The following is a 17453-nucleotide window of genomic DNA, read 5'->3' on the forward strand; positions in this document are numbered from 1 at the left end:
CTGAATCCTCTGAGGCTCCTCACTTTCAGAGTCACTGACCCGAGGCTTAGGAAGCTCCTCACTTTCGGAATCACTAATTCGAGATTTGGGAAGCTCCTCGTTTTCAGAATCACTGGCTTGGTGCTGTGGAGGTTCCTCACTTTCAGAGTCACTGATTTGAGGTTTTAAAGCATCCTCTGTTTCAGAGTCACTGGCAGGACTTTTGGGGAGCTCTTCCATTTCTGAATCACTGGCAGGATGCTTCCTAACGTCTTCATTTTCTGAGTCACTTGCATGCCCGTTAAGAAGTTCCTCATTTTCAGAGTCACTGACAGGTAACTTCCTGGTCTCCTCACTCTCAGAGTCGCTCCCATGCTGATTAGTGTCCTCATTTTCAGAATCACTTGCAGGAGGCTCTGCGTGTTCTTCAGATTCAGAGTCACTGTCCTTTTGCCTTTGAAGCTCCTCACTCTCAGAGTCACTGGCATTAAGATTTGAGGGGTCATCATTCTCAGAATCTGTCACATGGTGTCTTTTGTTGAGGCCATCCTCTCGATCACTAGGTTCATTCTGAAAAATTAAGGGTGAAAAAATTAGGAGTGCAAAAAAATGTTTGGTAGTGAAATGTTGAAATTTTTCAACAATTTTTTAAAACAAAGGAATATGCACACTTCAATATAAAATTGTTTTTCTATACTTATATGGAAACACCCCACCTTAAAGAAGATCATACACCTGTAAAACGGCTAACATGGTTTAGATTCCAAAATGGGAAAAGATAACCAAACTTCACCAAAACAAATCTGTAAAGTATACCCCCAGATAATTATATAGGAGACTTAACATCTTGAAGAGCTAGACTTTAAAAATACAAACAAAAAAACAAAACTCTGATGTTCTCACATAATTTTAGCTCCTAAATATATTTTTCAAAGAAGTATAAGCAAACAGGTACCCAAGTTCTTTTTAAAAGAAACATTCTTGGGTTTTATAAAGTTAAAATTATTTTAAGGAAAAGAACTATGAAACTATAAGGCCAAATGATATACAGGACACATTCTCCTAGGCAAATCTAAACAAACAAGGAGAGGGATAGCTCACACATACTAAGTACCTAGTATGAGCCTAATGTCTTGTCAGACTCTCTCCTGTTAGTTCATTTACTCCTCATAACAGTACTTTTCATGGTAACAAAATTGAGGCTTGGAGCAGTCTCAGTCATATATCTAATAACACTGAGTCAAGAGTTTAAGTTTTAGAGAAACTACAGTTGATCCTTCAACAACTTGGCGGAGGATCTCTAGGAGAACTGACCTCCCCCTGCCACACACACACAGTTGAAAGTCATGTATAACTACTAACTTCCAAAAACTTAACAACTAATTAGCCTCCTGTTGACTGGAAGCCTTACCAATAACATAAAATGTCAATTAACACATATTTTTAATGTTATACTATATTCTTATACACAGTATTCTTAAAGTATACTTTACTATACTATATTCTTACAATATAGTAAGATACTCTTACAATATATACACTATACTATATTCTTACAATACTATATTCTAACAATAAAGTAAGCTAGAAAAATGTGTTTTAAGAAAGTCATTAAGAAAATACATTTATAGTACTGTATTTATTGAAAAAAAATCCAAATATAACTAGGCCTGCGCAATTCAAAACCATACTGTTCAAGGGCCAACTATAAATGAAAGTGAGGAATAATAATTAACTCCACAAACTATGTGCAAGTGCTGGAGTCAAGGCTGAACATGTTTCAATGCCTGATCCTAAGAAGCTGTTATCTAGTAAGCCAGCCAAACATATCCTAACAACATAAACTAATATGTACTGGCATGAAAGTATGCATGGTATTCTGAAAGCCTACAGGAAGTGATCTATATGAGACGGAGCTATAAAAGGTGTGCAAACAGGTATTTGTAACTAGTCTGTGATAACAGAGTCAGAAAAAAAAATTAACAAGATTATTGAGGAGGGAAGGTGGGATATACAGACACCAGCAGGGGAACTAAAGCAGGAGGCAAAAGGGAAAATTAAAATTGTAATTGGCTTTTGAAATGCTTTCCATGACATAGCCATAACCTAATTCTAACGGCATGTTCATGTATGGCTCAATTTATTTTCACTGCAAAGAACAGAAACCATCTCTGGCTATCTTCAGAAAAAAGAACAATATTCCCAAAATCAAAGTGGAATGAATGACTAAAGACTCAGAAAAGGTAGGAACCAAGTCAGCTCAGAGAGCTTAGAAAAGGGAACTCAAGGATCTTTCTACTAGAGCACTATCAATACCATGACTCACTCTAACCATGCTGAACTTCTGTGTCGAGGATCAAAAATTTTAAACTCCCAGGACAGATGATCTAATTGGCCACAGCAGTATCAGATGTCATGACTCAGTATTCACTGGGTTATACAGCCAGAGCATGGACAAAGCAGTGGGACCCACTGCCACAGAGGAAGGGAATCATGAACTAGACAGCCATTCCAAAACTTATCTGCTACACTCTACCCTGGATTTCTAGACACATCATGTATACATTCTAAAACAAGCAACCATGGGGCACCTGGGTAGCTTAGTAGGTTAAGCATCTGCCTTCAGCTCAGGTCATGATCCCAGAGTCCTGGGATCAAGTCCCTTGTCAGGCTCCCTGCTCAGCAGGGAGTCCGCTTCTCCCTCTCCCTTTGCCTCTCTCCTCTCCCCCAACCCCAGCTCCTGCTCTCAATCTCTCAAATAAATAAGTCTTTAAAAATAAATAAATAAGTAAACAAAATAAGCAACCATGACAAAGACATTACATATGGTCAGGACTGTGAAACTTAAGAATTCTCATCAATTTTTGAGGAGTTTCATTAAAACGGAGTATCTATTCATTATGTGTAATATGGTGAAGACAGAACGGTAAGAAATCACTGTAGTAAGAAAGTGCTGGTCAAGAGACTCAAGTTGGAGAATGCACTTAGGCAGTGACATCACAGAATTTAGGAAAGGAACATATTAAAAATCATACAGTTATGCTTAAAAGTTATCAAAACAACATTCAAAATTTTTAGGCTGGTTTCAACAATTGGTTTAAGTTGCAAACTTAAAAAATCCAAAATGCAGTTTTTGAAAAAGTCAGATATGAGCACAACAAATCAATTAGAAACTGCCATTTAAATGCCATGTTCTTAATAATTTAAAAAAATCCCCTAATTGTTAATTGTCAGAGAAATTGACCACTGAGGTTTCTTAGAATTTTTTAAAATGTCTATAAAGCCTCATACCTCCCTCTTATAATCATTCACCTTGTAGATACAAATAAATACTATTACCCATAATGAATCATTTGGTATTTCACTCAGCATACAAACAGAAACCACACTCCATATGGACCAGGGTCACAATACCCAAGCACAGAGAGGATTAACATCTGAAAATTCCAAAGTAAATAATAAAACTGACAGAAAGCAATAAATGTCAAATAGAAATCCTTGTAAAGAACCAAACTCAGGATACTTGTTTCTTCCTTAACCATTAGAAGAGTCAAACAAAACTGTTGAACTTGCATACTAACCTACCATTATAAATTGGCAAAACATTGAATACTAAGTCACAAAGTTAAATGCCATGAAGAAATTTCTACAGGAGATTTTTCAAAAACATGTTTCACTGGACCTTAGCTCTAAAAGATGTATCTGAAAACCTCATCTTGGGAGTTGTCAATACATACCATCTTTAATAGCATATGAAAGAATCTAAGAAATCCAGCAACAGAATTACACAATGCTATTACAGATAATGCTGCTTATCCAGTGTAGCTGGAGTGGACTTTGAGAAACTCCAATTTTACAGCAAGCATACACATAATAAAATGAAGCTATATATAAGTATCCATTGTCAAAAGATGGTTAAACTTAGGATCAGATAGTTAAAAACAAAAGCACTTCTGATGAGTAGAAGAAAGAGCAAACTGCACACAAAGCTTAAAAGTTCATAATGGGGGTGTGCCTGGGTGGCTCAGTGGGTTAAGCTTCTGCCTTCTGCTCAGGTCATGATCTCAGGGTTCTGGGATCGAGCCCTGCAGCAGGCTCTCTGCTCAGCAGGGAGCCTGCTTCCCCCTCTCCCTCTGCTTGCCTCTCTGCCTACTTATGATCTGTCTCTCTCTGTCAAAAAAAAAAAAAAAAAAAAAGAGTTCATAAGAGTTCATAATAATGAAGCAAACTCCTACTCCTGCCTACTACCTCTCCAGATTCATTTCTGCCCTCTCTCTAATATCAACCCTATGCACTGCACTAGCAGTTCCCAAACTTCCCATGTGCATTAGAATCATCTGGGGAGCCACTGGTGAAAAAGCACCAGATATTAATCCAGTAAGTCTGAAGAAGAGGTCACAGAATCTGCATTTTGACATCTAATCCAAGTGATTCTAACCACACATTAAAATTCTACCGCAGACACATGCAACTACTTACTTCATTACCTCCATGCCTTTACAAATGTTGTTTCTTTTGCCTCGAGTATCTTCCCCCCCACCTTGTCCTTTTTAAACCTCAAAACTGGGCAAAAATAGCCTCTTCCTAAAGGCTCTTCCATTTTCCTCTCTAGATAGAATGGATTGTGTGCAACTTAACTTTAAGAGTTAACAACATAGACTCTAGAATCATAAAGATCTTGGGTCCAAACCTTAGTTCAGCCACTTCCTTTTCTGTCATCTAGGAAAATTTTCTTAACTTCTCTTAAGCCTCAGTGGAGTTAGGGATAGTACTAATACCTTAGAGGGATGTTTTGAGGATCAAATGAATGAAAAGTAGTTAGCACAGTGCCTGTGATCACCCAGTAGATGCTATTAGCCATTCAAAACAAAACACCTTATTATTAATTACAAAACATTAAACCTTCAAGACTCAGCTTAAACACATCATCTGAAAAGGCTGGGCTGATCAACCATTCCTTTCTTCATACCCCATAACATCTTGTACCTCTACCTTACTGAAAGGTGATGTGAAATACACTGACGTTGAAATCAGAGACCACTTTTTAAAAAATGTTATCTTTTACCTTTAGTATACAGAAGACACTTAAATTCACCAAAATGAAATAGAACGCCATAAGACAATGCTTAACAGAAAAGAACACAAAATAATGTTTTTCTCCTCAACCTGGCAGGCTCAATGACAAAGCCTGAAACCTAACACAAAGAAAAGAAAATGTAGATGGAACCAAAGAACTGGTAAGAAATAGGGTAAGCAAGGACAGCAGTACCAAAAAGAATATTCTAGCTGCCCTGATGTACTCTCCTTAAAAATACTTTCCTTGGTGGAAAGATCCAAACAAGAGTAGCCTGCCACCTTTATGAAATTTAAAATGAGGCTGGGTTAATGGGACTGTCCCCAACTTCAAGAGCAGATGGATGTGCCCATTATGCTTTGCCTACAGTTAGAAAACAATGAGAAGCCAGGCTCCATTTACAAACAACCTCTACACCAATAGTCCCACATACTACTTTCTTGTGTGAGACCCTCTTCTACCTTCTTCGCAGATGAAATCTACAGACTTCTAGATTTTAAAATACACATTTCCTTCAATATATTTTCCATGGAACAAAAACCAGCTGACCATTAACCACAAAGCCAATTTCATGCTGTCCAAGAAAATATTCAAGTAAAGCAACAAAAATTAGAACTGGCAACTAGTAATAACCAAATCACATTTGTACTCAAACTGCTTTATTAAAAATGTGTGGCTTTGGTGATAACTACTGAAAAATATTTTAAAAAAAAATTTTCCCCTTTTCACTATCTGCCTGACCACAAAAGTTATGTGAAGATTCTGATTTTTCAACATGCTCTACAAAGAACAAATACATTTCATGAAAATTCCACTGATGTTTATATGTATATCCCTTTTAGGAACCTAGTCAAAAAGATGTTAGTAAGTCATAGTTTAATTCTATCACACATCTGAAGAAGAATTAATACTAATCCTTCTCAAACTCTTCTAAAAAGCAGAAGAGAGGGCTGAGGGAATATTTCCAAACTCATTTTATGAAGCCATCATTACCCAGATAACAAAACCAGACAAAGATACAACAAGAAAAGAAAATTATTGGGTAATATTTCTGATGAACAAAGGTCAAAAATCCTGAACAAAACATTATTAAACCAAATTCAGCAGTACACCATGGCTAAATGGTATTTATTCCAGTAATGCAAGGTAAGCTCAACAAAACAACCAACGCTTTATACCACATTAACAAAATGAAACCTAAAAATTATATGATCATCTCAACAGATTCAGAAAAAGCATTTGACACAATCCAACATCCATTTATGATAAAAAAAAAAAAAACTTCTCAACAAACTGGTAAAGAGGGAACATATCTTGGTATAATAAAGGCCATATGTGACAAGCCCATAGATGACATCATAGTCAATGGGGAAAGCGTTTCCTCTAATGAGACAAGGATGCCCATTCTCAACACTTTTTTTCAACACAGTGGTGGCAGTCCTAGCCACAGCGATTAGGCAAGAAAAAAATGAATAAAAGGCATCCAAATCAGGGAGGAAGAAGTAAAACTGTCATTATTTGTAGATGTCATGTCATACACAGAAGACCACCAAAAACTGTTAGAACTAATCAATGAGTTCAATAGTTTCAGGACACAAAATCAGTATTAAAAAATCTGCTGCATTTTTATACACTAACAACAAAACTTTAAAAAGAGAAATAATCTCATTTTAATATCAACAAGAATAAAATACTTAAGAATAAACTTAACCAAGGAGGTGAAAGAGAACTAGTCCAAAATAGCATAAGAGTAGGAGACCTTAGTTTCATCTGGTCCCAGGAATTCAGTTAGATAGCTATCAAATCATTCTGAACACCTGTGAACTCAACTGGAGAGCTAAGAAAAGAATAGCTGCAACTCTACAAATAGAAAAGCAACCACTTTCTGCAAGGTAGGAGGTGCGGAAAAGTGAATCCTAAGCGATATATGGGAAGATAAATTATGCAGATGGGGGGCCTCTGTAAGTGGCTACCCAGAAGTGATATAGCAGGGTGCGCAAAATCACAACTTTCATAAGTCTGCTCTGGTAAGGGACTTCCCTGCCTGAAAGCTGCTCAGATGGCGAAGATTACAGTTAGTCTATCCTTTTATTGTATTTAACTTTATTCTTGTACATATATAAGCTTTTCTTTACAATTTCGGGATCTAGTTTTCTTTCTTTCTTTCTTCCAAAGATTTTTATTTATTTATTTGACAGGGAGACACACAGTGATAAAGGGAACACAAACGGGAGAGTGGGAGAGAGAGAAGCAGGCTCCCCGCAGAGCAGGACCCTGGGATCATGACCCGAGCCGAAGGCAGACACTTAACAACTGAGCCACCCAGGCACCCCTGGGATCTAGTTTTCCAACAAACAGAACAAAATATCCAGGATCCAGTGTATTGCTCTATTCTGTTCACGTGGCTGATTATATTCTCTTTTATTTATTTTTTATTCATTCATTCATTTCCAGTTTCAGGTCTCTTCTGATTTGTTTAGGGTATATGTCTCTGGGGTTGTTGTTGCCATTTTAGGACTTTGTTCTCTTGCTCATCCAATCTTCTCTGGACAGAATGACAAGACAGAAAACTCACCTCAAAAAAGAGAACAATAGGCAGTAGGCAGTACTGAATGCCAGGGACCTAATCAGTCTAGATAAAAGTAAGATGTTGGAACTAGAGTTCAGAATGATTACAAAGATACTAGCTGGGCTTGAAAAAGGCACAAAAGACACTACGGAATCCCTTTCTGGAGAAATAAAAGAACAAAAATCCAATCAAGTAGAAATAAAGGCTATTAATAAGATTTAATAAAAATGGAGGCTCTTGCTAAGATAAATGAGGCAGATGAGACAATTAGTGATAAAGACGTCCAAATGATGGCAAATAAAGCAGCTGAGAAAAAGAGAGATAAACTACTGGATCACGAAAAGGACAGAATTCAAGAGATAAGCCATGCCATAAAGCTAAACAATATTAGAATAATTGGGATCTCAGAAGAGGAAAGAAACAGAGGAGCAGAAGATGTATTGGAACAAATTATAGCAGAGAACTTCCCTAATCTGGTGAAGGAAATAGGTATTCAAGTCCAGGAGACACAGAGAACCGCCCCCCCCCCCGCCAAATCAACAAAAATTGGTCAGTACCTTGACATATAATAAAAAACTGACATAATAAATTGACATAATAAAAAGTGAAACTTGCAAACCTGAGACAAAAAGAAAATCCTGAAAGCAGCTCATGACAAGAGGTCCGTAACCAACAAGGGTAGAAACATTACACTGGCATCAGACCTAGGCCAGAGACCTGGCAGGCTAAAAAGGACTGGCATGATTCAGGGTACTAAATGAGAAAAACTTTCAGGATACTAAATGAGAAAACATTCAGGGTACTAAATAAGAAAAATATGCAGCCAAGAATACTTTATCCAGCAAGGAAGGATTTCATTCAAAACAGGAGAGATAAAAAGCTTCCAGGACAAACAGAAACTAAAGGAATTTGTGATCACTAAGCCAGCCATGCAAGTAATATTAAAAGGGATCCTTTGGGGAGCCTGGGTGGCTCAGTGGGTTAAGCCTCTGCCCTCAGCTCAGGTCATGGTCTCAGGGTCCTGGGATCGAACCCTGCATCAGGTTCTCTGCTCAGCAGGGAGCCTGCTTCCCCTCTCTCTCTGCCTGCCTCTCTGCCTACTTGTGTTCTCTCTTTATCAAATAAATTTAAAAAAATCTTTAAAAAGTAAAAAGGGATCCTTTAAGGGAAGAAAGCGTCCAAAGGCAACATAGGCCAGAAAGAAACAGAAACAACATACAGAAACAGTGACTTTACAGGTAGTAATACAATGGCCCTAAATTCATATCTTTCAATAGTTAATCTGAATGTAAATGGACTAAATTTCCCAATCAAAAGACACAGGGTATCAGATTCGATAAAAAAAAGTAAGGCCCATTTATATGCTATCTGCAAGAGACTCATTTTAGACCCAGATTTAAAGTGAGGGAGTGGAAAACAATTTATCATGCCAATGGTCATCAAAAGAAAGCTGGATTGGCAATCCTTATGTCAGACAAATTAGATTTTAAACCAAAGACTGGAATAAGAGATAAGACTATAGAAAACACACATTAAAATGGCAGACTGCAACTCTTACCAAAACATTAGATTGTGAATAGATTAAACAAGTCAATCATGAGACAGAAACCAGAGGGGCTCTTGGGTAGCTCAGTCGGTTAACATCCGACTCCTGATTTCAGCTCAGGTCATGATCTCAGGGTTGAAAGACTGAGCCCTGCTTTGGGCTCTGCACTGTGCCTGAAGCCTGCTCAAGATTCTCTCTCTCCTCCCTCTGCCTCTCCCCACTCAAAAAGAGACAGAAATCAGATTAAAAAAATACATATCCAACGATACATTGACTATAGGAGACACACTGTGGCTTCAAAGGCAGATTATATATTCTCCTCAACTGCACATGAAACATTCTTCAGGACAGACCATACACTAAGCCGAAAAACAAACCTCAATAAATTTAAAACAACAGATATTATACAAAGCATATTCTCAGATCATAATGCAATTAATTAGAATAGGAAAAATGGTAACAATCTGAATATGAAATTAATATGAGAATGCCACTTGCTAAGCATCAAAGGGAAAAACATAGGAATAAATTTAAAATACGCAGCATTTGTACACTGAAAATTACAATGCATGGTTGAAAGAAACTGAAGACCTAAATAAATGAATAAATACCCTATATTCATGAATCAACAGCTTTGCATTCTTAAGATGATGACACTACCCAAACTCATCTATAGATTCACTGCAATCCCTTCAAGGACCCCAGCTAACTTCCTTGCAGGAATGGACGAGGTGATTCTAAAATATGTATGCAGTTGCAAGGGACCCAGAAGAGGTAAAACAATGTTGGAAAAGAACAGAGCAGCATTGACACTCCGTAATATCAAAACTTACTCAAGGTACTATAGCACTGGTGTAAATACAGACAAACAAGAATCAATTAGAACAGAGAATACAGAAATAAACCATTACATCTATGTCCAACTGATTTCTGACAAGGGGCCAAGACCATTCAATGAGGAAAGAAAAATCTCTTCAACAAATGGTGCTGACACAACTAGATATCCACAAACAAAAGAATGGAACTGGACTCTTACCAGTTTTATTACCTCACAGTATATATAAAAATTAACCCAAAATGAGCCCAAAAAATCTAAATATAAGAGCTAAAATGATGAAACTCTTAAAGTAAAATACAGGGGTAAATCTTCATGACCTTGGATTTGGTGAGGAATTCTTAGACATGCCACTAAAAGTACAAACAACAAAAGAAAAAATAGATAAATTGAACTTCATTAAAATTAGAAACTTTTTTGTGTCAAAAAGTCATTAAAGTCAAAAGATAACTCATGTAATAGGAGAAAATATTTGCAAATCAGTCATCTACTAAGGGACTTGTAGTCATACTATTTAAAGCACTCTTAAAAGTCTATAAGAAAGACAAATTGTCCAATTAAAAAATGAACAAGGGATCTGAATGGACATTTCTCCCAAGAAGTTAAACAAATGGCCAATACCTACATAAGTGTAACAAACATCATTACTCATCAGGGAAATGCAAATCAAAACCATAACGAGATACTACTGCATACCCACTAAGATGTTTATGATCAAAGAGTCAGGCAATAACAAGAGTTGGTAAGGATATAGAGAAGTCAGAACCTTCATATACTACTAGTGGGAATGTAAAATGATACGGCCACTGTGGAAAACAGCCTGAGAGTTCCTCAAACATTTAAGATTAGTGTTACTGGGACGCCTGGGTGGCTCAGTGGGTTAAGCCTCTGCCTTTGGCTCAGATCATGATCTCAGGGTCCTGGGATTGAGCCACGCATCGGGCTCTCTGCACAGCAGGGAGTCTGCTCCCCCCGCCCCCCCCCCACCTGCCTCTCTGCCTACCTGTGATCTCTGTCTGTCGAATAAATAAAGAAAAATCTTAAAAAAAAAAAAAAAAAAAAAAAAAAGAATAATGTTACCATATGAGCCAGTAACTCCACTCCTAGGCACACACCCAAGAGAAGTAACACACAAAAACTTCTATGTAAATGTTTATAGAAGCATTTCTTACAACAGCCAAAGGTAAAAACTTAAATGTTCATCAACTGACAAATGGATAAACAAATGTAGTTTATCCATACAATGGAATATTACCACAAAAAAGAAATAAGTACCGATATATGCTACAACATACATGGGTATGGTGTATACATATATCCAACATACACGGTTTACAATGAATAAACCTTGAAAACATTAAGTGAAAGAACCAGTCACAAGTGACCACATATTATGTAATTCCATTCATATGGAATGTGCAGAAGGATGGGAAGGGGGAGGAGTGTGAGTGATAAGCAGGTTAATAGCTAAAAAGTCTCTTTTTGAAGTGATGAAAATATTCTAAAATTGACTATGGTGACTACTGTGAATATACTAAAGACAACTGAACTGCACATTTTAAATGGGCGAATCGTAGGGCATGCAAATTTATCTCAATAAAGCAGTTTTTAAAAAAAAGACGTGATAATTTTCAAGATCAGATGACGGAGAAAAATCCACAATGAACAAAATATCAAGATTTTAAAAATACGGTATTATTTTTCCTTTTGTCTCAGGCTCCAATATGGACCAGCAAAGCACTGTTACTTATCTTGACATTCATTATCTTACATTTTTAAATTAATTTTAACTTTAAAAATATTACCTTGAGTTTTCAAAACTTTCCTTAGAGCTCTAAACAAACAGAGTGAATATCATACGTGAAATGAATTTTTTCAAAAACCAGCCTAAAATCTAAAATGCAAATGGGAAAAACCTTTTTGTTTTTCTCTATTGGAGAACCATGTTTTGAGTTCCATCTTGTGGCAGGCAAAATAATGCCTCTCCAAAAGATGTCTACATCCTAATCCCCGAACTTGTGCTTCTTAACTTTACGTGCAAAAGGGGCTGTACAGATGTAATTAAGGAACCTGAGATAAGGAGATTTTCCTGGATTATCTGAGTAGGCCTAATATAACTACAAAGGTCTTTAGAAAAGGGAGGCAGGAGGGTCAGAGAGAGATGTAGATGTGACCGCAGAGGTCAGAGAGATTTGAAGATGTTACAGTACAGACACTGATGATGAAGGAACCACGAGCCAACGAATGCAACTGATCTACAGAGCTGGAGAAGGCAAAGAAATGGATTCTCCCTTAGAGAAGAAACATGGCCCTGGTAATACCTTAATTTTAGCCCATTAACCCCTTGAGACCCATTTTAGCCTTCTGGTCTCCAGAATTATAAATCTCTTTTAAGCCACTAGATCCATGTCAAATTGTTATGGCAGCAATAGGAAACTAATACATATTTTTTTAGGTTTTGGGCCTGTCATCTCCATTGTTCAGTTTAATACACTGGTACTCTTCTAACATCCCACTGTCTTCTAGAAAATATTTTTCAAATGAAAATGATCCAAAAGAAGCCACTTTAAAGAGCCAAAGGAGCATAAATGCAGAACTCAACAATTAATAAGGGTAAAATTGGCACTCTCAAACTATAACCTAGTAGTTTAAAAAATATGGATAATCCTCCTGAAAGGGATTATCTATGAAAAGAACAAAAATACGTTCACTGCAGACTTCATTTTTAATACCTAAACACTCTAAAGGTCAAAAGTCAGGAAAGTGTTGAACAATTAATGGTGCATTCATTTTAAGAAATATCATATTAAGCCTTAAAAATTATGCTTAGTGAGAATCCTTAATGACACAGGGAAATTCTTAGGTACAATCTTAAGTGAACAGAAAAAAATTTTATATAAATACAAAATATATACAGTAAAATCTCAAGTAACTTAAAATGTACACACGTTATATATATGAGAAAATAAAAATGCAGGACAAATAATATAAAAAGTTAATAGTCATTTCTGTGATAATAGTATGCTGATTTTAATTTTCTTCTTTAAGTTTTTAATAGTTTCCAAATTTTTAGCATGCACATTTATTTATTTATTTAGAATCCACCTCATTACAAAAAAGTAGTTGAAGACCTAAAGGTAAGCCTACATTACAATTACAATTGAATGATGAAGCCCTGAGTCAATCATCTTATCCCACTTTCCAAAGTGGAAATTTTAATAAAGCCCTACACACTAATAAACTGTAATAAGGTTTACACTATGAGATAATTTCTATCTATTGGTTATTATTAGGATTTAGTCTAAATACTTAAGAGCATACCAAAAACTGAGTGGCATCAAAATAACTAAAAGATAAGCCTTTCTCCCAGTTCATTTAGCCTCCAATCTCATGTGCCCTCTACTAACTCCCCTCTTGCCACACTCCTTGGTGTTCCTTGAACAAACTAAGTACAAGCACACTTTAGGGTCTTTGCCTGGGATATGTGTGTGTATGTGTGTGTCTGTGTGTGTTCCTCTACACATCCACATGGCTATTCCTTTACCTCCCTTCACGTCTTGATCAAAAGTCACTTTCTTAATAAAGTCTATGTGTACCTCCCTATTTAACAGAGCCTGCCCTCTACTCTGTCACCCTCCATCCTTCCTAACTTTCTTCTTTCTGCACAGCAATTATCTCCTAACAAACTACACAATTTTAAAAAATACTGTTTAATGTCTTTCACCCCCTTATGAAAAATAAATCCAAGAAGAGAAACATTTTGGTGATGGTGAGACCTCATTTAGTCCTGATACTTCAAAAGAACCTGACACATAGCGGATGCTCAATAAATATTTGCTGGATGTCTAAGTACACTCATGACATATCTAAGGACAAAATCAATAACAATCTCTAGTAATTTTATCTACTACTTAAAATCGGACAATCTTCTGTTCCTGTGTAATCAAACAAAATATATGGCACATGAATTTCTTAAAAGAAAATCTCATCATCTTTATCATTCCTATGGGTTTCAGTTTGTTTAACAAAAACGTATACCTGAATTATTTAAAAATGTCCCAATTTTATTTTGTTAACACTGTGTAGTACAGACTGTGTAACCAGGGAAGCAAATTAAATAGTTTTTAAAATATTTATTAGGCCAAATATGTTGAAATGCTGTACACAAGATCCAACAGTACTCTGTATTATTAATTAAAAACAGCTTTTAAAATTCTATTTGGTGTCATTACATACACTATATACACTGGACAGTTCATACTGAGAAAGTCAAATCCTGATAAGAATTCTGATAGGTGATAAATCCCATAACTTTCTATCCTAATTGATATTTCTTCAGCTTGCAAATGCTCATTGCCTCTTTCAGACATTATTTTGGGAATGGGGAGGTCTACTCAAATACCAAAAGGCCTGGCCCATTTTGTGAATCAGTATGAACATATGAGAACTGTCTACTATTTGAAGAGGGCCCCAATCTGAAATTCTATCCCTGTGATTTCCTAAGAAACCAGGCTATCCCTGTTTATTTTTTAAAGCAGTTCTCTATTTAAATTTAAAATCTTTTACTCCCAGGGTTTGAAGCCTATACCATGTGACAGGATCTCTACAACTCCTAAATAAAAACATGTCTCACAGAATGCAAGGGAAAAGCCTCCCCAAAGATGTTGTTTAGCCAATACCTCTGAATGACGTTCTACACTTCCAGTGTCTGATCCAGAGTGTTGCTCATTTACATCATCCTCAACGTCTGACCCTGAATCCCGTTCATCCTGTACTGGGGTAGCGCCACCATCATCTGCTTAAAAATAAAACAAAAACCCACTTAAGGTGTAAGATGGATGACATCTACAACTGAAATGAACACAATGAATCAAGAATAATGTAAGAGCAAAGGTTACCACTGATGAAGCATGACTAATGATGCTAATTCGTGAATAAGACAACACTATAACGCTTATATATAAATACCAACAATCAGAACACGTATTATGACATATGTGGCAGCAAAAAATACGTCATAAAAGAAATGTGAAGCTTAAGAAACATCACTAAGGACCCAATCATCAACCTCTAAATAATAGTGTGCTCTTTAGCTACTTCAAACTTATGTTAAAACCTGAGTCTCTTCTCTCCACAGAATTTACTTACCACCTTCTAATGTACTACATGACTTACCAAGTTATTTGTTTAATATGGGTCTTTCCTCACTTGAATGAAAGGGCCAAAAGAGCAAGGATTTTGGTTCACTGCTGATTCCCTGGAGCCCAGAATAGTGACTGGTACAGCACAGTAAATATTTGTTTATGAATGCAGAGCACAAGAACTCCAGTACAGAAATAGTATAAATTCCTTAAAGTAAAGCATACACTGCACTGTTACAAAATGGTAAAATTGAATTGCTACCTACCTTTAACCGATACTTTAAAAATATAGAGTAAAATTGTATTGTGAGAGGGATTTAGGGCTGTTGGAGGATATGGGAAGACTTGGTTAGAAGTTTAATAAAAATAAGCGAAATTTTAAAAATGAAGCAGTCAACTACAGGAAAACCAAAAAGTTTAAGAATGAAATCACTATCATTCGAAGGAGCTACTCTACTCAGCTGAGAAGTAAAGAATATTTATACAGTCAAATTACAAGTAATTTTGAAATGTAACAAATAATTATGCTGCAACAGTAAGAGTATGGGGGGGAAAGGGCACATAAGAGGCTAAAATCCTGTCCTAACACAAAGGGAATCATTACGGAATGCCTAAAAATATGCAACAAGAGCATAAATTAAGAATATGAAAGTAAATATAAAAAAACCGCAAAAAGAATGAAAAGTCAGGGAACTGTTATTTTTTCAAGTCTTCCAGCACTTAACCCATAGACATGTATTACATACAATTATTTATTTGAAAAATAACTTAATAATTTAGAAAGAACTGAAAACTGTTGAAAATATCAAGCAAACATTCTAGACGAAACAGCAGGGCATGCCTGGAAACGCGTTCTGTAGTTATCACTATTCGCTATCATATAGCGAATCGAAGTGAACTCAAAACAGAAAAGAGATTAACATTCAGACATTTAGGCACTCCTGACAGGTAACACTTCACGGGACTAGGACACAAAGTGAAAGGAAACGGTAAAGTTCTTCCCCACTAGGACACGACTTATTCGTCCTTGTAGCTAGGAAGGGGCGCTCAGTGTTTACCGAATAAACGGGAAACAAAGAAGATCAAACTTCAGTGAGGAGAAAGAGGAAAGGTCTCAAGGTCAAGGAAAAGTACAAAATCACCAATAAGTACCAGAAGTACACGCCTTACTCTAAAATATTTATACAACTCAAACGAGGGTCCTACGTTTTCTTTACTAGGAAACCATCCCCAACTCCGTGTGAAAGGTCTAGGAAAGATCCCGCACCCCCTACTGAACCTCTCCCTTGAATTCTCGCAAAAGACTCGCAACTACAGGAAAAAAGAAAAAAAAAAAATCCGTAACAGGAGAGACCTTCCCTAGGACTTTGCACATAGAAGCGCTTAATATATGAAGTGGTTTCCCAGTTTCAGCAAAAAACTTGCCAATTCCGAAGACAGCTCTCGGTCTAGAATCCCCTCTCCAAGGTTCTAACTTCCGGGCCGCAGCGGGCCGGCGGGCTCTTCGCGCGCCGCTTCACAGCCCACGACGGACCAAGTCGGGGGAGGAAACGTCTCCGGGGCCTCTTTCCCCTACCCGGCGAGGGTGAGAGGCCAAGCCCCACTGAATAACTGCTCCGCCTCCCAAGCCCTGTCCCCCAAGTCCCTGCCCCACCTGACTGGTCGCCGCTGAAATATTCCGAATCCATGGCAGGCGGGCTCTCGGCGGGGAGTGTCCGCGCCCCGCGCCGCCCCCGTCACCACCTTCCTGGAGATGTGACCCCCCGATGGCGCGGCCCGATGCTCAGGGGCTCCCGCTCGACTAGAGGGTTTCGGGGGTGTGTAGCATAAAACGGCAGCAGCGGTGGGCACAAACACTTCGACCTAAAATCCCCGGCACAAGAAGCTGTACCGGGTAGGCGGGCAGGCGTGTAAATCCGCGCTCTACTTCCCAGAAGCACCTCTGGGGCCAAAATGGCGTCTGCCCACGACCCTCAAAGGAATGCAGCGCGCAGGTGCTGTCTCCTATCATCTGGCCAATCAGAAGATGCAACGATAATGACGCACAGCGTGGCCGGAAAGAGACTACTGGGTAAATTGAGCGGGAGCTCCAGCTTCAGTTAAATACTTTCCTTTGGAGGAGCCAGTTATGTTCCCCACGGAGATTATAACGTTAATTTATTGGTTCTCTGCCCGTGCTCCTTGTTTGAGAATCTTCTTGAGTTATGCCTCTGGAAAATGAAGACGCGCTACAACTACATTTTCACTATAGGGCAAATTAAGAATGCTTCCCGTCATGCAGCGAGGCGCTTGATTCCCGCCCTTAGTAC

General features: G+C 37.6%; 1 protein-coding gene across 1 annotated transcript in view; it reads right to left on the reverse strand.

The window, feature by feature from the left end:
* LOC111160865 (IWS1, SUPT6H interacting protein) overlaps positions 1–17103 on the reverse strand; it is a 39184-nt gene extending 22081 nt beyond the window's left edge. The window contains exons 1-3 of the mRNA XM_022524249.1: positions 16799–17103; positions 14683–14798; positions 24–549 (exon numbers count right to left, since the gene is read on the reverse strand). Of these exons, the coding sequence (XP_022379957.1) occupies positions 24–549; positions 14683–14798; positions 16799–16832 (676 nt within the window). The 5' untranslated portion in view covers positions 16833–17103. The remainder of the gene's footprint in view (positions 1–23; positions 550–14682; positions 14799–16798) is intronic.
* Positions 17104–17453: the final 350 nt, after the last annotated feature.

Source organism: Enhydra lutris, unplaced genomic scaffold, assembly GCF_002288905.1.
Source record: "Enhydra lutris kenyoni isolate GAN:26980312 unplaced genomic scaffold, ASM228890v2 scaffoldscaffold78, whole genome shotgun sequence".
Lineage (NCBI taxonomy): Eukaryota > Metazoa > Chordata > Mammalia > Carnivora > Mustelidae > Enhydra > Enhydra lutris.